Source organism: Propithecus coquereli, unplaced genomic scaffold, assembly GCF_000956105.1.
Source record: "Propithecus coquereli isolate 6110/MARCELLA unplaced genomic scaffold, Pcoq_1.0 Scaffold104, whole genome shotgun sequence".
NCBI classification, from domain to species: domain Eukaryota; kingdom Metazoa; phylum Chordata; class Mammalia; order Primates; family Indriidae; genus Propithecus; species Propithecus coquereli.
The window spans coordinates 7,788,770-7,809,902 of NW_012134303.1; the positions used below are offsets into that span (position 1 = coordinate 7,788,770).

The 21,133-nt window shown below is 38.5% G+C and overlaps 1 protein-coding gene across 6 annotated transcripts in view; it reads left to right on the forward strand.

Annotated features, from left to right (window-relative positions):
* PAK3 (p21 protein (Cdc42/Rac)-activated kinase 3) overlaps positions 1–21,133 on the forward strand; it is a 272,401-nt gene that overhangs the window by 183,229 nt on the left and 68,039 nt on the right. For 4 of the 6 annotated variants that reach the window (XM_012645260.1, XM_012645252.1, XM_012645243.1 and 1 more), the window contains one exon: positions 17,421–17,521. In XM_012645260.1, the coding sequence (XP_012500714.1) occupies positions 17,421–17,521 (101 nt within the window). Of the gene's footprint in view, positions 1–17,420; positions 17,522–20,018; positions 20,082–21,133 lie in introns of all 6 variants that reach the window. The other 2 variants (XM_012645221.1, XM_012645227.1) reach the window with 1 other exon arrangement.

Sequence of the window (21,133 nt, forward strand, 5' to 3'; positions counted from 1 at the left end):
GGAATAATATGCTCCTAGAGGATGATCCTCAGGAAGCTTGCAGTAACCCAGGGGTGATTATCGTAAGTGATGATGAAGACAGTTAGGCTATGGGACTGGAGACAAATACAGTTAGAAGCAACAGGAGCAAAGTTTTTAGAACAAGATTAAAACCTCCCCAAGAAAGTAATGAAAATTGGCATCTTTACATGTCAAATCTTACCTGTTCAAAGCTTGAGTGATTTAGCAGCATTGTATAAAGAGGTGCTATGATGTCTTCAAACCCAACCACATTGGGCAGAAACCATCAACAGAACTTAAATCATCAAGTGCCATTTAACAGCATTGCTTGGCAGCTGATAAAACTACCTTCAGACAAAGGTTGAATGATTTAATTGGATTCTATAAAGAGGTCCTTCCTAAAAAAAAACCACACACATTGGGAAGAAAGCAACCTCAGAAAAGCCTAAATCATCAAGTAGTGCGTTTAAATACCCTTACTGGACATCTGATAAGCTGCCTTTAGACATAAGTTGAATGATTAAATTGAACTCCATACAGAAGTGCTAAGGTGTCTTTAAAAAAGACTTAAGAAGACAGAAGCATCTTCAGAACAGCCAAAGTCATTAAGTAGTGCCACTTAAATTCACTTACTTGATAGAGCTAAAGCCATAAGCAAGTTGGTACAACTTCAGGATTGGACTTCAGTGACTGTAAGAGCATAGACATCCATGATTCAAACTAACAGCCCACCTCTGTTCATTGCCTCTCTGTCACCCCCATTATCCACTACCATAATGAGTGACAGATACATCCTCATCACCTCTGGAAATCATCTCAGAATCTAAATGGAAGTTTAAAGCCTATCATTTTTACTAATTTAAATTACATAAATGCTCATTATTCTTTTTATGTAATGTACTGTTATTTTATTTATTATGCATAAAAATATTTATGAGGGCTCTCAAAAGTTTACTTGTGACCTCATTTCTCCTGCCCATTTTTTTTCTCCTAAAATTGTGATCTCCTCAGCTGAACTCTCCTACCTTGGGGGTTGTTCAGATACCTGACCCTCATGGGTAAGGAGGGATTACTGATTCTATGTTCCTACCTCTCAGTGACTGCTTGACTTACACCATAATCAGTCTTGAACTAATGGAAAGGCACTGAACTTGGGTTCTGGAGCTCTGGGTTCATGTCTAGCTCTGTCACTGATTATCGTGATTTTTGGGCCAGTCACTTAGCTTCACTGAGCCTCAATTTCATCACCTGTTAAATGAGGGTAGTAATACCTGACCTACCTCACAAGATATCTGTGATAATCAAATGCAATTCTAAGTACCAGAATGTTAAATAATTGTGAGATATCATTGTATTTGTAGCATTTTGGACCTTATATTGACAAACAGCTAAAACACTAGATTTTTGACTTCTTATTTCTTTTTTGAAAATAACTTCCTTCTTAACTAGACTTTATATGTCAATTATAGAAAATTGAAAAAGAAAATTTAAATTGCTCATAATTTCATAAGCCTAAGGTAACTGACTTGGTAATTTTCCTTTTAGTCCCTCTTCTCATTATATAGAAATTGTTCATCAATGTGGAAAACTTAGAAAATAAAGATAAGCATACAGAAAAAAATCATCCACAATCACAAATCCCAGAAAAAATGTTAACATTTTGGTGGATTTTTTTCAGACTTTTTCTGTGGCTATATATGCACATATATAATTTGTGCATAGTTAAGGTCATAATATATGCAGTTTTGTATCTTGGTTTTTTACTTAATATTTTATCATGAATATTATACATTTTCAAAAAGTCTTCATAAATATGATTTTTGATGGTGTGTAATATTTCATCATAGGGTGGCATCATGGTTTATTTAACCATTTCCTTTTGTTGGATATTTGTGGTCCTTTCCAAATTTTGTCATTATAAATAATGTCGCAATGTCTATTTCATTACTTAAATGGAACTATTTGCTTTGGTGAATAGCAGAGGGGTTTTTCTGTTGTTTGTTTGTTTCTTTGTTTTTTAAGAAATCCTTTTAATAGCTACATTTCTTTGATCAAATGAAACTTCAAGGGACAGGTAGAAGAAAAATAAGAAGTAATAGATGTGATTTCAAGATCTATGTTGGAGACTCTTCCAGGAGTTGAATCTTTGGTGTTAGAGCAAGATAGGAGGGAGAGTTTGACACAATTTTATGATACTTCACTATATAAAATTTTCAAGATTTAGACCAGGAAAAGGGCATCCTGAACAAGTGGTTTGATTTTATTTTATGGACCCTGTGAAGTGTGGGACTGATCAGGTTTCTCTTTTGTTGGCTACTAGAAAGATTGGAGCCAAATGTGTGGTCCATGCATAGCACTTGTAATGGGACTCTATGGTATGTATGCACTTTGTATTAGCTTTCTTCCAGGCTCCATTTTATGTTTTTCTCTTTGTTTTTTGTTTTTGCTTTTTCCTTTTACTTTCTTATCTACTTTCAATTTATGCTATCATGTTGTATTTTGTGCATTCTTGTAAGCCGCCTGATATCCATTTTGGAACAAGGTGGGGAATAAATACATGAATGAATAAATAAATACATGAATAAATAATTGAATAAATAAACCAATAAGGAAAAGGCAATGAGGCAAATGTATGCAGCCAGGACTCTGAAATTGGCATAATGCCTCCAAAAATAATCAATGTTAAGGACTTGAAGCTTGGAAGAACATATGGGAAAGAAGCAGGTGAGGCTGCATTTGGAGGTGACATGTTCTATGTGACGTCTGTGTCTTCTGAAGCGTGCTTATGTGTCTGTGTCTTGTGTTGCACTTGAGCATTAGGTGTGCTTTAGAGGACATGCAATGCTGTGTGAAGGGTTGTGTCTTCAGAGGGCACAGTTCATGTGCATTTTGTTTGTGGGGAATCCAGAGAGATTTGGGAGCTGGTAAGCCTGGGAATGATGTGATGGTCCTACTTCCTGGAGGTATAGGAGGGGATAGTTGTATATAAACCAAACAAAGAAAAATGGGGAGTGTTCTACCATTTACTGACTAGTTTCTGGGTGCCAAGCTGTGTGCCAGGCACTTTACATGTATTGAATCTTAATCTTTACAGCCAATCTGTATTATCCCCTTTTTACAAATGAGACAATTTAAGCTCAAAGTATTTAAGTAGACAACCTAGAGTCACATACCAAATGACAGAAACCAGAAATCTCCCAGGTCTCTCTGACTCCAAACCCTATGCCTGTTCTACTATATTACACTGCCTTGCAATGGGACAAAGAGTAAACTATATTCCTAGTATCCACAAGCCAGCAGTGACTTTCATTTTTCCTTAAGAAGATAGCAGTGTTTTTTGAAATGTATCTGAATTTCAGAAAAGGGGCTTTTAAAATCGCCACTCGGAAGGAAAGAAAGAAAACCTTTTCACATTTTTTTGAAATGTGAGAAAATATTCTTGACAATAGAGATGTGCTAACCTTTCATTTGGGTGTTTTGTGGGTTAGTTTATTATTTAGTATGTGTACTTTACAGGCTAACATGTTGCTTACTTTAGAAAGTTGAGGCTCTAAATGAGTATGTTCATATATGTGAAAAAGTTCTTAAAGTGCTATATAGTTTTGTTACTGTATTGAATATATATTGTTGTTCTAATTCCTAGAGTATGTCATCTTCTATATACCCTACACAGCAGAAATCATTGCTGTGCAACAATTATATTAAAGAAAACTCTCAGTTATCCTTTATCGTCTTGTTAATCAAATGTTTTGGTCAATGCGTATTACTAATTTTCATCTAATTAATGCACAATAAAATATACTTAGTGTGATAACAGTATGCAATCTTTCTTTGGTGATGCTAAAGACCCTTTGGGATCTTGCAGTAGCGCAAGGTTATTATCATTGCACCAATAATGTGTGGGAGTGTCAATTAATTGAGAGTTCTATCATCAGAAAGCCAGGTGTCAGAGACTGCTACATCGTGAATGGTGCTTGCATTCCTCTTAGTTTTCCAAATGTAGCTCATCCAGCTCAGCAAAGAGTGCTCTTCAGAGATCACTGTCCTGCCCTTTGGGAAGCCTGAAGGCTTCTTGCTTATTGTTAAGGGTCAGTGCTATGCCCAAGAGAAGAGCCTCCTATACTACTCCTTTAGCCCTAAAAATCTCTTGTTCAAGTAGGAAGAAGATGGGATTAGGATGCACTCTCCCTATATACTAGGGCCTGTGCTTCCACCTCAAGGCCAGCAAACAGGGAAAATTGGGCATAAGTACGGTAGCTAACTAAAATCACCAGACAGTCAAATTCAAGAGAAGTATAGAATGTAGGATTGGGAGATGTACACACTAAGGTAAAGAAGCAATGGGGAGAAATAAATTAAGAAGTAATGTTTGAGAGGGAGATTAGGAGGTGGAGAAGATACAAAGGATGGATAAAACGAGAGGGAAAGACAGAAAAATGCTTTATCAAACATTAAAATAAAATGTTGCAAGGAGAAGAAAATTGACAATGTCTAAGGAATATGAAGTTGCTTTCCTCCTTAAAGCAAATGAGGCCTTTTTTTCCCTCTAAGACTTATACCCTATGTAATTATCCACATGATCAGAAGTGTCTGGTTAGGACATTGCCTCATCTTTGCTTTTCGTTTTCAAACATTTTCCATTGAAATTGTTGCATGTGTTAATTGGGTGTAAATGACAGTGAAACCAGTATGTGTTGCCTAAAAGGAGATAAATAACAGGCAACTTCCTAATGATTTCCCAGAATGATCACTGTTGCTGAATGTCGTTGAAGATGATACGACTGAAGGCAATGGCTGTCTGTGTGTGTGAGTGGGGGTGACTAGAGGGCTCACGTGGGACTATCATTTCCTTTCCCTCATATCATCATCCTCATGGAACATCTGACCTATGAAATGGGCTTATAGCTGCTTTTACAGAATTAGGTACCACTTTGAGTCTTTATCTATACATTGAAGGTTGCAAAGTTATGGAAGACATACGATATTTTCCATAGCCACTGAAGACCTGGCAGGAGGAAATGGGCTTAATATTCAATCAGAGGGAATGGAATTAGGCATGAAGAAATTCCGGATAGGCTAACTGGATGCTATGATTTACTAAGAGTAAAATTTTATAGGTTCTTCATTGGGTCTCTCATGGCTTTAGCAAGTTCTAACTGAAGGCAAAAGAATGAACCTTCCACCACGGGCCTTCCCAACTATAGGCTTCTGGGATTTGCTAATATAATAAAAGATATTCTAATAAGAGCAGGGAATGTTTAAAATAGCCCACTTTAATCCTCTTTCTTGGCAGTTATATTTCCAAGAACATCACTCATGAAATGCAAGTGCTAGGTTTAAAAACTGTCAGATTACTTAGTACTCCAGCAAACATAGTTACCCTGCTACTTAGTATATTGCTAATGAGATGATATATTTTAGAAGGCTGTTATATGAGTATTACAATGTTCAAAATACTTTTATATCAATTCATCAGTTGCCTCCTTCAAACCTCCTATGATGGAGGCAGGGCAGGCATTATCTTCATTTTATAGAGGAAGACAAGTTCAGAGAGGTTAAATGATTTCCACAAAGTTGCCCCCCTACTTAATAAGAAAGCAAGGCAGACCTAGAATTTAGAGCCCCCAACTCCTAGTCCAGTGGTTATTGAACACTAATACTGTTTGCCATAAAAGAAAAGTAACCTAACTTGTTTTGAAAATAGTTTTCAGCCAATGGAATATGTAAACATGGAATTTTTACAGAAGCAGGTGAAACCCAGATGGATCAGAGATTATCGCAGTAGTCACACTTTTGTCTTTACAAGTTATTCCTCCTGAGGGCCTAACTTGCTAGTGGGAAGTAATTAGCCTTTGTAAAAAAAAAAATCATTAAGTGTTTTCCCCAATTCCTGTGTTATTTTGCATTTAAATCATTTTTATTGTAAAAAAATAATGTCTGATACTTATAAAATTGAAATTTTAAAGAAATATTAAAATAGAACACAAGAATCACCTATTATCCCTCCTTTTAGATTCACTCCTAATCCAATATTTAAAGTAGATTGGAACCCTCTTCCTGACTTAATAAACACCTTCCTTTTCTGCTCAGAATCAGTAATGTATTTTGCCCAATATCCTAGGTTTAAGCCAGAAATGTATCTGTTACGTGGAATCTCTTCTTAAATTTTTATCCACCTTGCATTGCCAATTTCTTTAACTACTTAGAGGTAACGATAAAATCTATTTTTATGCCTAACTTTCCACTGTAGTTACCGCATAGTACTTTCAAATATTTCCAGTGGGAAAAAATAAATTTGAAAGCCCACACAACAACATTCTTTCTACCAAAAAAAATTAGGTGAAAACTAGAGAATTATTAATCTCTTCCTGTGTAGGGGAAAATGTACATCTTGTAAATCCAGGAGGTATGAAATTCCTCTTGGGTCCGCTCCTGTTATATGCCCTGAAACAGGATATCTGTTTATAGAGCAGATGTGTCAAGGATTAGAACCTTCTTTGCAGAAATCAGTCCCTCCGGGACTATTGCTCTTACAATGAGAGCCTGCCTCTTTGACACCACCTTCAGAACTGCTGTTGCCATAGGAAGAACTATTCTGGGATACTTATTCTTATCCAAGTGTAAGGAAGACTTCAGAAGACTTCCCCTCTGGAGGGTTATGGCACAGTGTGCTCTGTGACCCACAAATCAGAGGATGGAGCAGGATGACATTTTTTTGACAATAAAAGAGGAACAACCCCAGCACTTAACTCACTTTCCTGGTAGTTAAGTATACACTAAGGAATTTTAATTCTTACAGGCCACAAAGGCAACATTTTGTAAACAATCTTTGTGGGGCACTGACTAGCAGCCTCTTAGTGACTTAGAGAAATCAGTGAATCACTGAAAGCCTCTATCACCCAGGTAAAGAGTGACCAAGTCACTAGGGATCATCTGCTAGGAAAAACGAAGGTTGTCACCCATAGGAGGTAGATAGCCCTTTAAAAATACTTTTATGTCCTCCCAACATGGATTTCCCAGAGCAAAGCCCAGGTATATTGAGATGAAAAACAAGCCTTTTAGTATGACGGATCTCTAACCCAGCCATCCTCACTGCCTCTGCCAGAAATGGCCCCTCTGTCTGCACAAAATTGTTTGATTTCAGGAATATATAACACTGAATACAGATCGTACCTGGGGAGAGCGAGTGGGACAAAGGGCGGGGAGAGGGAGGAGGGCTTCTGGTATCAAGTTAGGGGTTATGGGATAAGGGCAACTACCAAGAGGGCCCCAACCCCAGTAACTCCAGTGCGAGCATCCTACTAGCATGTTTTGTTAGGCCTCCTCTGTCTCAAAGGATTTCATGAAAGACCATGGGACAGAGAAATATGTGCAGCCAGCCAATGCATAAATCTGGGCTGCATGCTGACTTTGAGCACAGATCTAATTGGTTAACTATCTCAGTTTAAAAATCAGATATAACAGAACCTGGACCATGTTTTTAACTGCTTATATACTACATTCAGAAAAGATTTGTGCCTGCTTTTTTGTTTGTTTGTTTGTTTTGTTTTTTTGAGACAGAGTCCCACTCTGTTGCCCTGGCTAGAGTGCCATGGCATCAGCCTACCTCACAGCAACCTCAAACTCCTGGGCTCAAGCGATCCTCCTGCCTCAGCCTCCCAAATAGCCTGGACTACAGGCATGTGCCACCATGCCTGGCTAATTTTTTCTATATATATCTTTAGTTGTTCAGCTAATTTCTTTCTATTTTTAGTAGAGATGGGGTCTCGCTCTTGCTCAGGCTGGTCTTGAACTGCTGAGCTCAAATGATCCACCCACCTCGGCCTCCCAGAGAGCTAGGATTACAGGCGTGAGCCCCCGCGCCCTGCCCCTATACCTGCTTATTATTTTTATTTTTTTATTTGTTTATTTTTTTGTGCCTGCTTTTTATGTGCCTAGCTCTCTGCTGAATATTGTGAGGGATGCTAGATATGAGACAAGGTTCCCTATCCTCAGGTAATTTTCAATCAAGTTGCAGAAATAATATACACATGCATACACGTACACACACACACACACAGTTTGTAGGAAATGCCTAGTAAGTAATCTTACAACAGATGCAGTGGTAGGTAGATCCCATTCCACATCCACCATTCATTCTCCTCCTCAGCCTGAGTGAAACAGCAACCATCTGGAAGCCTGCCCTCACCATGGCATGTGTACCTCAGCAGCTCACAGCTACTAGCTTGTCTTCTCACACCTTTTCTAATAATAGCTAACTCCTTTTCTGTTATGTCATCCACGTGCTCAAAAACCCTTCTCAGCACATTCTTTATTACTATCTCCAATTTCATCTTTCTTTTCATTCCTGATTTCCAAGGCTACACCCTATCTATTTACCCTTCTGTCTTCCCACTTCCTCGCATGCTATAGATAGCCTTACTTCCAAGTTTTTGCTTCTACCACCCTTCCCACTTGAGAAGTCTTACCCTTTCCCGCCTATCCAGTCTTTGGGGCCCATCCCTCAAGTCATATCTCCTCCAGTAAGCCCTGACTGTCCACCACAGATTTCTATGATCTTCTTCTCTTTTGACATGCTACAGTATTTATACTCTTTTTTGCCCAACTTATCACCTGATTTTCTTTGTTCTGGTAGTATTGGTTGCCATTTCTTATTTGTTAAGCTTATTTCCCCAGTTAGATTGCAAGTTGAGAATATTAAGTTCCTAATGAATCACCCAGCATATCTTGTAACTATATTGATCCACAATTCAATGTACACTTGCTAACTGGCCCACTGACTGATTCAAAGGCAAAGAATCTGGGACAGTAGCAGAAGGGAGTTGTTCCTTAGAGCCAGGGTTGTGAAATGCTTGCTTCGTAGAACTAGCCAGGCTTTGTGTTTATTTTTCTTTGGAAAAAAATATTTCTGCATTTTTTAAAAATATGCTTTATATAATATTTCGCCTTTAGCTTTCTTTATCAACATGGCTTTAAATGTTGCTTTTAAAGTTATACCATATACCATAATATTTTGCATGCTTTCCATTCCTTTTTTAAAAAAATGATTATTGTTTTGTGCTTTTAGGCTAAATTTATGTAGGAAAGCATTTCCCTGTCTGTCTTCTGTCATCCCCTTTCTTTTCCTGCATGCTCTGTTTTCAAAAAGGTAGAAAGTGTTCTAAAAATAATTCTGGGTGTGACCATATGATATTCAATCAGAAGGCCCAACAAAACTTCCAAGAATTTTAGAGGACGATGGCAAATGGAACTCCCACAACAGGAAAGATTCAGATGACAGTTTTCTAAAATGCTTTCAGAAGGCAAACATAGCACCATCCAGGGATTTCATCTGGGGAGAATTGGCTGTTTTGCTGTACCTCGAACCCTGCCCAGCTGTGTTGCCAGTATATGCCTTTCGCCCCAAAGTGGCACCTGGCAAGAGGTGTACCTGAATGAATACAAAGTTATCCCCACTGTTGGGTAAAAACACCACTGCCACCACCGCTACCAACTTCAACTACAAAAACAACTCTAAAACATATTCCCCACCCCTGGCCTTCTTAGCAGACACGGATCATTGTCTTCTCATCTGTGAATACATAATAGCAAATAGGCATGGCCTGTCTCCATATATCAAGTCTCATTTCATATAATGAAGGTCATTCATTCATCCATTCATTTGTTTGTTCTTTCGCTTATTCATCAAATATTGAATCAGGTACCGCACTAGGTAGATGCTGGGGTACAAAGGTCAATAAGTCCCAGTCCCTGCCTTTAAGGAGCTGATGGCCTGGTAAGGGACACAGACAAATTAGTCAATGATTAGAGTTCAGCAATGGTAAGTACTGTATAGAAGTGAGCACTGAAGAGGAGTATTTGTTGAAGACTGAAAGGAGGGGTCATTAGGGAAGGCTTCCTGGAGGAGGTGACCACTGAACTGAGGTGAGTCTTAAAGGATGAATAGAGCTAGCCATGTGAAGAGCAAATGGCATTCCAGGTAGAAAGAACAGCATTTGAAGGCAGTAGGTATGGCACACTGTTAGTTGAGTTTCTAGGAATACAATTAACAAGTAGTTCAGAATAGCTAGTGCTTAGATGGGAGTGGGAGATGAAGCCATGGAAGTAACTGGGGACGAGATCCTGGAGGACTTATATATGCCTTGCTAAGGGCTTTAAATTTAATTCTGAATGCAATGAAGGAATATTAAAGTGGGGGAATGATATCAGATTTGTGTTTCAAAATATTAGTCTAGCCACAGGAGGAAGAATAGATTGAATGGGGGGAGGGAGGGAAGGAGACAAGTCAGGCTGTTGGAGTCCTGCAGGTGGAAAATGACAGCAGCCTGGCATAATCATTAGGGATAGGAGAGGACAATGCAGAGGGAATATTCAGGAGGGAGAATTAAGGGAACTTGGCAACTAATCAGCTGACAAGAGGAGGTCCTAGAGAAGGGTGAGATAGGGAACAAAGGAGGAGTTGTTATTTCATGTTCTAGGTGGGGAAAGGAAGTTGAGAATTAATTTACTTTTGAAAATATTTAGTGTGAGGGGCCTGCGAGGCACACAGATAGAGGTGTTCACTGGCCAGTTAGCTACATGGAGTTGGGGTGCAGCAGAGGGGCAGGGCTAGAGATACATATGAGGAGTCACTAGTGTAGATGGTGATTGAAACTGTGCATGTAGATGAGATGACCTAAGGAATGGGTGTGTTAATGAGAAGAGATGAGGACCTAGGACAGCTCCTGGAGGATACTATTTAACAATCCTACAGAAAGAGGTTCCTGTAAATGAAACTGAGAAAGAAAACCCAGAAATGTAGAAATAGACTCTAGGAAAGAGTTATATGAAGGAAGGTGGGGGAAAGTTAGTTTCAAGAAGTACGTGGTCAGCAATGTCAGTTTCGACTAAGAGGTCAACAGATAAAAGGACTGAAAAGTAGCCATTGGTCAAGGTGGAGACCAATTTGTGGCTTTAGGGAATCATCAAAGTGGTTTGGGGAGTGAGAGCTAAGAAAGTCTTGATTGCCTTTTCAAGAAGCTTAACATAAAGAAGGAAAGATGGAGAGAACTCTAACAGCTAAAGAAGGACGTGAGATGGCAGAAAGGTTTTCATTTTTAAGGACAAGAGAGATCTCATCATGTCTTTTAAGCCAAAAGGGAAGTGCCAGTAGGGAGGGAGAGATTAAAGATACAAGAAGAAATAGGATACGATTGATGGAGAGAGACTACTGGAGAAGTGAGAGGACTTGGATCTAGAGCACCAGTGGAAGGACGTGCCTTAGGTGGAAGGGGGAACCTGCTTAGTGAGATGGGAGGAGAGAAGAGGATGCTACTGATTGGAGATAAACGTGTAGGGGCGGGAAAAGAAGTGAAGTCAAAAGAGTTCCCACCTGAAAAAAGGAGTCCCTCTACTTTTCTCAGTGAAGTAGAAGGAAAATCAGATAATGAAAGTAAAAGAGAAGGAAGTGGAGCAGAAGTCTGAGTGAAGTGTGAAATTCCCGAATATTTGGTGAGGGGATTGGGAAAGGAAGTTGGCAAGGGCCAAGGAAAATATTGCCAAGCACCACTAATGACCCAACTAAGGTCTGTGACCTTTATAATAAGCACCAATCTGCATGGCTGTTTGGTTTTTCCCCAGCAACTCTCAGCAGTCTTGGTCTAGAAGTGGAGAAGTCCTATGATTGGATTCCATCAGGGTAGGGTTTTGTAGGACAATTGTAACAGAAAGTCAAAGGGCAAACGTTTACAGAACAGTGGCTTAAGAACAATTTACATGATGGACCATAGAGTCTAGGTCAGGAGGGAGCTGAGAAATTGGCTAAAAATGGAGGGATCCAGGAAATGGAGGTTTTGTTGAGATCAAAGAACAAATAAAATAGGAGCAAGCACTTGAAAGAGTTAGAAGGTTAGCCAGATGGGAAGCTGAGCTCGGAGAATGAGATAACAGAGTGGAATATTTCAGATAAAGGATCGTTTGGGATAATGAAAAGACCTGGGGAGCAGCTGTGGTTCTCTGTTCTGACTGCACATCATCTATGGGGTTTTAAAAAATCATTTTCTCAGGTCTCACCCCCAGAAAGCCTGATATAGTAGGTTCTGGGTGAGCCCTAGACATTGGTATTTTATGGAATTCTACAGGTTATTCTGATGTGCAGCCCTCGTTGAGAAGCATTGGTTTAAAAGATGGTCATGGGAGTGGATTGCAGAAGTGGAAGGGAGGTAACGTTGATTGGAGTTGAGGGGGGCCAAGGAGCTATAAGGACAGGGTGTGAAGGGGGTGTCCATTTATATCTTGTTCCACAGAGTGATGGCAGCGTGGGGTGTAGGAAGGAGAGGATTTTGTAGGCAAGTGCAGGAGTACTGATCTCAAATAAATGATTTGGAGTGAAAAAAAAAATGGTGGGGAATTTGCTTTCTCCATTCCCCCAGGTGTAAGGATTTGGAGTGGAGGAAATGAGCAGCGTCCACCAGGATTGTCTAACAAAGTGGTACCCTCATTGGATAGTAGGGTTTAAAGTTGTTGTTCTCAACCTCAGCTACGTAATAGAAATACCTGAGGAGCTTTAAAAAATAAAGATGCCTGGACCTAACTCAGACTAACTGAATCAGAACCTCTGGGGGTGGGGCTCTGGTATCTCCCTTTTTTTCCTCCAAAGTTTCCCAGGTGACAGTGATGAGCAGTGAAGTTTGAGAACCTAAGGCAAGAAGTAAAGAAAGCATTTAATGAAGAGGTTGAAGGTGTAGAAAAATTTATCTCTAACGGGACAAGCCCTAGCCACTAGAGGAACTGCCGAGCATTAGAGTGGACACATAGGAGATGATAGATGATTAGAGGGGTTTTTCTCTCTTTACAAGGTAATGGAATGGAAAAAATGTCAGAGTGAGAGATTTGGCGACAGTAGCTGGCCCCTGGAGTTACAACCAGAATTTGTGGGTACCTAGTGGGTCCAAAGGCCAAATGCTGTTTGCAGTTTGTGGTCCAGTCAACGTTTTGTGGCCTTGTTCTGGGTTTCAGGAGAATATGAGACATATACTTAGAAAGTGAAACTCATTTGGACTTCTGCCCTCCGCAAATATCAACCCAGAGCTGATCAGGTTGAGGCTTAATATAAATGACCAATGCTCACAGAATTTTGGGGAGAGAGATATTTTAGTGTTCCTAAAGAAACAAAACAAAACAAAAACCAGTTCTCATCTAGGCTCCATTCAGTCACTAAACATCTGCTGAGGGCTAGGGCTCAAATATGTTGATTTTTTAGAATGCCATTGACTAATAGTGTAGCTATTAAGAGCTTTAGTTCTGGAGACATAGTGGGGACTTAAGTTCAAATCCTGGTTCTTATACTTGCCAATTGTCTAACCCTGCATATGCGGTTTAACCTCTCTAAGTTCTTTTTTCATATATAAATATAAGACCTACCTACCTAACGATATAAGATTGTTGTGGAGATTAAATGAGATAATCCTAGAAGTACTTTGCATGTGGCAAGTGTTCCATTAATGATAGTTTTTAAGTGTGTTGGCACAAGCCAAGTGCTAGGGAATGTGAGAATAAATAAGATACAGCCTTTGCTGTCAAGTATCTCAAATTTTAGCTACAGAGATAAATATGTAAAGAAAAAAGCTAACAATCCAGTGCTGATAAGTAGTGCTGAGCTCAGAGTATACATTGAGTAGTTTTATGAGAGCATGAAAGGAAGAGCACTTAACTTTGTCTGCAGAGGGAAGACAGGAAAAGACTTGTCAAAGGAGAGAAGCCCAAGAGTGAGTCTTCAAAAATAAGGACTGATATGCCAGCGTTGGTGGTATAGTGGTGAGCATAGCTGCCTTCCAAAAATAAGGACTGATGAGAGTGATCCACACAAAGTTGAGGGGAGGGGTAAGAAGTAAGACTTTCCAGGCATAGGCATAGCATGTGGAAAAGCTTGGAGGTAAGAGAAAACCTGGCTGTTTAGGGAGCATGGAATGAGTATAGATAGTGAAGTCCATGACAAGAATAGAGGCTGGAAAGATAGGCTAGGAGCAGATCATGCAGGCCCTTGGATATCATGCTAAGGAGCATGAACATTTAACACATGGGCAATGGGGGATTCAAGATCAGTTTGGGAGAAATAATAGAGAGAAGTTGGTGATCAATTAATGTAGAAATAAAGTAGGAGTCCAAGATGACTCCCAAATTTCTGGTTTGGGCAGCTGGGCCAGTGCTGGACTACCCCGTAGTCATAGAAAGCAGGTGCATATGGCATCCAGCTAATCAGGAGCACTGAAAATGTGGAAACAGTTGACTTTTGGATATATAGCTTTTAAAAAGATTCCAATTAATCATCACGGGAACATAACTTTTTTGACTTCCTAACTTTTTTATGCTTTAGTATTGTTTTTATTTGAATTGCATAGTTGAAAGGGGGAATCATAATCTTTCCATTGCTTAGAGCCTCCCAAAGGAGGAAGAGTATAAGGCCTTACTCCTTCTCTAATCTGGGTGGTTAGTGGTACCATTTCAATGAGATATAGGGAACACTGGAAGAGGAGCAAGTTTGGGCTTCCTGCCTCTGTTATGTTTAGCCCAGAGGGAAGGGAATGGCATGGTCAGGCTGGTAAGGGACTGGCAATCAGGTGGCCTTCTAGGGAGATATCATTAAGCCAGTTCTGCACATAACTCAGCTAAAGTGGAGTGTTTGCATCTAAGTCAGTATGCTACAAACATGCAGCCACTACTAATAGAAAAGTTCCAAGAGTTTATTTGTTGGCAAGAGAGGCCATGAATCCAAATTTATATAAGGTTTGGAGGTATAGATTAAGGTAGGGGCTTTTAACCTGGAGTCTAGGAGAATTATAAACCTCTGAAAGTATATACAAAATTATATGTGTGTGTGTAATAGTGTATTTTTATGGGCAGAAGTTCTACAGCTTTCTTCAGATTTTTCAGAGTAGTCTTTGACCCCAAAAAGGTTACCAAGAGCTGGTTACTATAAAGCAGATGAAGCTGCTATTTCAGAGTTCCTCACTTACCTGGGACTCTCCCTGGGCCCCTCCACAATTTTGTAATTTTTTTTTTTTGCTTAAAGGAAGCCTTCCTCTCAAATTATATAAAGTGTGTGATCCCCCAATATCTGGATCCACCTCTGCTAACCACCGATTAGGGAATGATCTAACATGAGTTAGTATCTGGGAGTGGATGCAGTTGAAAGGAATGAGTATGGAGAAAGGACTGCAGAAGTCCAAAGACTCTATTAGCAAAGGCACAGGAGAGAGAAGCAATGACAATCAAAGAAAGAATGGTCACTGAGGGAGGAGGAAAGTCAGACCACATTGTCGAGGAAGGGCAAAAAGAGACGGTTAGCCATGGCCAGCATGGATGGGAGATCAGGACAGGTAAAAAAATAACAAAAAGATTACGGGAGTGGCTAAGACACCTTCAGTGGAGTGGCAAGAACAGAAGGCTGATTGTTCTGTTTGCCTTTCTGAGCAAGTAAAAATGGTAGTTGAACAAGAATAAATGGTAGCTACAGTCCACGAACATGCAAGGGAATTAGGAGTACCAGCAGAAAGCTCTAAACTTCACTGTTAAAATAGTGTTCATCATTAAAATAGGCTCACTGTAAAAATGGAATCTGTGCTGAGGTTAAGCTAGACAATATGCACATATTTTTTTCAGAATAAGTCCTAAATGTGCTCCACGGCTAGACATAGGCTTTGAGTGACTCTTGTCCCCCTTGCCTCCAGCCTTTCTTTCCTGATCCTGTATGGTCCCTCTCACTACCTAAATTTTCGTATTTCTGCCTCATATCTCTGTCCTCTGGCTGGAGACATAGAGCAGTGAGAGAGGGTGGAGAGAGAAAAGAAGTCATAATAATGGCATTTGAACATGAAAAGTTTTGAATTTGAAATTCATCATGGGTAACCCACAAAACCAGTAATCCATATATAGTTGAATGTTGCCTGTAATTCAGGCCAAGGCAACATCTCTTCGGACCAGTATGTTTTAAATTGACCACCCTGGCAATTTTGAAATTGATCGGTTTCAACTGGGTAAACCTGGTTCATGCTGACTTGTCCAGTATTAGGAGGATGGGTATTATTTTTTCAGTGTGAAAAGCAGTCTTATCAGAGATACATGTTAAAATTTGCTGATATGTGTGCTATAGAAGCTACTAGATGCCATTTTAGAATGTTTCCACAGTAACTTCCTCCTGGGAACTATTTCCAGATAGACTAATTTCATTATAGTTCTCAACTTAATTTCTTTAGTGATTATATCTTTAAAGGCTTTTAACTTATTAGCTATTGATACATTTATTCATAACTGTGTAACTGAAAAATCTGCTACTTGAGAAAGGCAATGATTTTGAATGGGTAGTGTGACACAATATAATGGGAAAATAGCTACAAACTATAAAGACTAAACCAAGGAACTGGTTTGAGTTTTCTAAGAACTAAATAAAATTAATTCAGTAATAAAAAGCAGCAATTTGTAGCCTTTAACTAGCAAAGTACTAAGTAGGAAATCATTTTAAATGTTTTTAATGATAAAAATAGATTTGTAACATCATTGATTTGCAATAGTATTCTTGTTGAAAGAAGACCAAAAGTCTATTAAGATATGCTTTATAGGCTGGGCATGGTGCCTCACGCCTGTAATCCTAGCACTCTGAGAGGCCAAGGCAGGAGGATCACTTGAGCTCAGGAGTTTGAGACCAGCCTGAGCAAGAGTGAGACCCCATCTCTATTAAAAATAGAAAAATTAGCCTGGCCTGATGGTGCATGCCTGTAGTCCCAGCTACTCAGGAGGCTGAGGCAGGAGGATCGCTTGAGCCCAGGAGTTCGAGGTTGCAGTGAGCTAGGATGATGCCATGGCACTCTACCCAGGGTGACAGAGTGAGACTGTCACCCCACCCCCCCTAAAAATATATATATAAATATATATATATATACACACACATACTTTATAATATAAATATTTAAATGAAAGAGGCTCCAATCACTTGATATTTAGCTATAGTTAACATGGAAACAATTCATAACATTCTTTTCTTTTCTATTCTTTCTTTCTAATAGTAAGCCTTAGTTTGACTTGAGTGTAAGAATTTCTTCTTTAGTAAGCAGTATTTGATCCAACAAAGCCAGTAAAGACAATATTCCTTAGTTGCCTGTTGGTTACACCATTAGCCTGTTAAAGGACATAAATCAATTTAAATGAGGGTTTTGTTTAAATTGGGTTTGGGAAATTTTTTAATTATTTGGACATAACATTTTTCGTCAAATTCTTAGCCACTTCTGCAAATAAAATTGGAAGGAATATCTGAAGAAATATTGTTAAAATTGTGTTAGAATTAATTGTCTTTCAACATTATAATTGTTCTTGATGAACCTAATTGTATAACTTGTGGATACCAAAACTATACCCCAAATAAATACATGTAAACATTTTGCCTTTAGCCAATAAGAAGAAAGAGAAAGAGCGTCCAGAGATCTCTCTTCCTTCAGACTTTGAGCATACGATTCATGTGGGGTTTGATGCAGTCACCGGGGAATTCACTGTAAGTAAGCTCCTTATTTTGTTTTGTAAGCCATGAAAGGATTCCTTTATGGAAATAGGTTTCAAGCAAGAAATGCCATGTCCCAAAATGTCAGACGATGTTTTTGATGATTCCAAATAAGATGGACTTTGCCTAGACGATCATAGATGGAAATAGAGGGTGGCAGCAACATTGGCAAATTTATTTTGTCCATCTTAAATGTCTAATTGCTGTCCTGTCTTCAACTTGGTTGAAAATATTAATATTAATTTGCCATGGCACAGAAAATGTAGTCCCAATAGAGAGACCCTGCCTGAGCTTGTTCTTTTGCACGCAAAATGAATCATAGAATCATGTACTCAATTTGGCCAAGGAAGACAATCCATCTGAATAATTCAGGCTTCACATTGAAACCTGGATTACCCAGATCAGCTAACCACACTAACCAAAATCTCTGTAAAACTGACCTGTTCTTCCCTTTGATTTCAAGAACATAGATTGTTTTTATGATTATTAATAAGTATATTTATTCGTAGTGCTTACATAGCACAAGATCCCAGATCTATGACATTTTATACTTTCTTTTAAGATCCAGTGGTTTTTTTTTTTTTTTAGATGGACGAGGGAAAAGATATGACTAGAAATAAGTTCCAAGAAAGGTCAACTACCTTTTTCCATACTAGTAAGGAACTCAATCAAAATGTGCATTCTGAAACGAGGAGTAATTTTGAACGCATTCGGAAAAAAATCTTTGATAGAACTATCACCATTAATTCTTGGGCTGTAAACCAGAGAGAAATTTAGATGTTAAATAGTTGAAGTTCTTATTTCATAACATGATGGTTAGTGAGTAGACTGTGTCACACGATTAAGTGAAAAACATAAAAGAAGGAGCAAAGTAATATGATGTGGAAAAACAAACCATGTTGCTGAATTGACAGTCTAATTATCTTATTTTTTTCAATTCTGGAAGTAAGCAATGTGAGAATGAAATTGAAACTGAGTAAATATCTTGGCCTCGTAAAGTGGTGTGAGCTGATTATTTCTGCGTTCTCAGTAGCAAGCAGAAGAGAACGTTAAGAAATAGTGACACTGATAAAGTGGAGATAGGTAAGATTTAATCAATTTCATCATTGGAGTAAGAGACCTTATTCAAATGGCCTTGAGTTTGAGGTTGGCCTTTACTATATTTCCAGAATATTCTCTTAGTTACACTTAGAAACTATAACCTCACTATTACCACTACCACCACCATCATCACCACCAGAAAAAAAGTAATTTCTATAATCTGAAAAATTTTATATTTTAAAAGAGTCATAAAGAGATTATAATTATTCTTTCTTACATTTGATACAAGAAAAGCCCTTAAACTTTATAAAAGTTTTGCTAATAATGCTTCCCTTTTTTAAGAACTTTATCTTTCCAGTTTTGACCTTTTTATTTTCTCTGTGCTTCTCTTCTGTTTAAACTTATGTTTTATTGTTGTCATTCCAAATTTTTTTCTCTTTTTCTTTAACTCTTGTGTGTTTTGTTTGTTTGTTTGTTTGTTTTCTGATGTGACATTTTGCTCCTCCAGTTATCTCATGTGACATTCTGGTTCATTTCCAATATTTTATTCTTTCTGCTTTTCCAACTTACTTGATATGTTGTGATACAATATCTCTATCTTTAGCTCTTTCTTTGTCCTTCTGGGGTTCTGAATGTAAATGAAAGAAAGTGAATCACCACCATCTTGCTGACTGCAGCACCAGTCATTTTCACTTTGCTGTCAATTAGAACCCAAAGAACCAATCAGAGAGGGATGGAGCAGGATATGTGATGGGCGGTCTTTCCAACGGGGAAAAGCAGTTGGATACAACTGAACCAAACCAAACAAATACCCTTCCCCCCCAAAAATCCCACAATTTGAAATAAAACAGCTATTTGGAAGCAATCAATTGTTAGAAATCCATTGAATATATAGAAAGACACAGCCTAGATTTGGAAATTGGAAGTACTTTATTGTTATCTTGATTATCTTTTATAACTACTGTCCACACATTATTTTTAAAGATACCAAATTCTGCCTTTTTTTTACTATTTTAACCTATGATTTACATTTACTATGTTATTATGTTTATTAAGTTTAAAAATGCCAAATAATAAGTTTTTAAGAAAGTCATTTTATTGGTAGGATTTAGAATTGGGTCCTAATTGCCACAGTACCACGAATTCATTGTGTGTTGGGGGGATCATATTGCTAAATTTGGTTATTGTGGTTGTTGAGGTTGAATTTTGAGCAATTCGTTGAACTGTCTAATCCAGTTGTCTTACAAGGGCCTGTTATTTTGAATGTTTGGACACTGATTTGGTGTGTTGCTTGGTGATTACCCTATGGCTAATGGCCCATATAATCCTGTACACCTGATCATACACTTGGACCCTGAAGCTAAAAGTAGGTTGGGAGGTGAGATATTTGGTATTAAATTATTACAAGTCCTTACCCATTATATTGCCATTTTTGTCCCAAATACTTCAGAACTCCCCTTTCCAGACCTCTAGACCTGTGACGGTCGCTTCAAGTCAATCAGAGGGAAAAATGGTATGAGTGATATAAATTATCATTTCTTATGATAAGATAAATGCTTGGCCTGTTATATCATGCTGCCATTCTCCTGGGCTACACTGGACAATCCCCAGCTTGATGTACATCTAGTTGTTATCGTATACATGGTCAGGCATTGATATGTGCTCCTGCTTCTGATGCTCAAACTCCTAGATCTCTAAGTTTTAAGATTTGTGCCTCAATTTGGAGTTATCAGATGGCTCTCTGATTATGTGCCTTTGTGGCATACATTCAAATTTAAGTGTCAGGTTTCATCGATAAATGGGTTTGTCTCAACTTAGAAAAAAGAAATTATGTCAGCACTGTAGTCACGTGGTAAGTATAGCTGTCTGGAGGATTTTCTGCAATTGACAGCATTTTTTCCTGCTGTCTAGTGATCACAAGACTATTTATCACAAAAGTTTAGAAGTGCCATAGGAATGTATAATAATTGCAAATATTCTAATGATTATGGTAACGATCATGCCAGTGATGTCTGCTCTGGTGGTTATGTGCAATGCATACCTCAATTTGTAACACTTAACTCCTTTGGCCATCACAGTATTAACCAAATGCTATTAATTGCACTTAGAATCAGAACTGGGATCATGCATGGGCTCCTGAGTTCAAATTTTTGGCTTAAGGCTTTAGCATCAAACTGCGTGATGAATGCATGTACAAGTGTCATTTTACTGTGCTTGGAGTAACCCCAATGCCAGGAATCAAGGACGTATATCCCAAATCAAGCCAGTTGGGTCAAAGCATGTTTCTATAGCATTTGAGATATCTTTATTTAGACAACGTTGTCACTTTATATCTGATCTTTTTTGTGGGAAGTGGGATTTTGGAACTGTAGCACTAAAATGGAAATTATTCATATATGGCTTGAGATGGAATGGTTTCCCTTTCCCTGATCTAAATGTCTAAGAATCTTAAACATAGAGTGTGGCTGTGTGGGAACATCCTTTATCTAGTTTTCTGTAAGCCAGCCATGACTTTAGCTACAAAGCGTAGAAGAACATATCAATGAGAGCAAAAATTCAGCATTA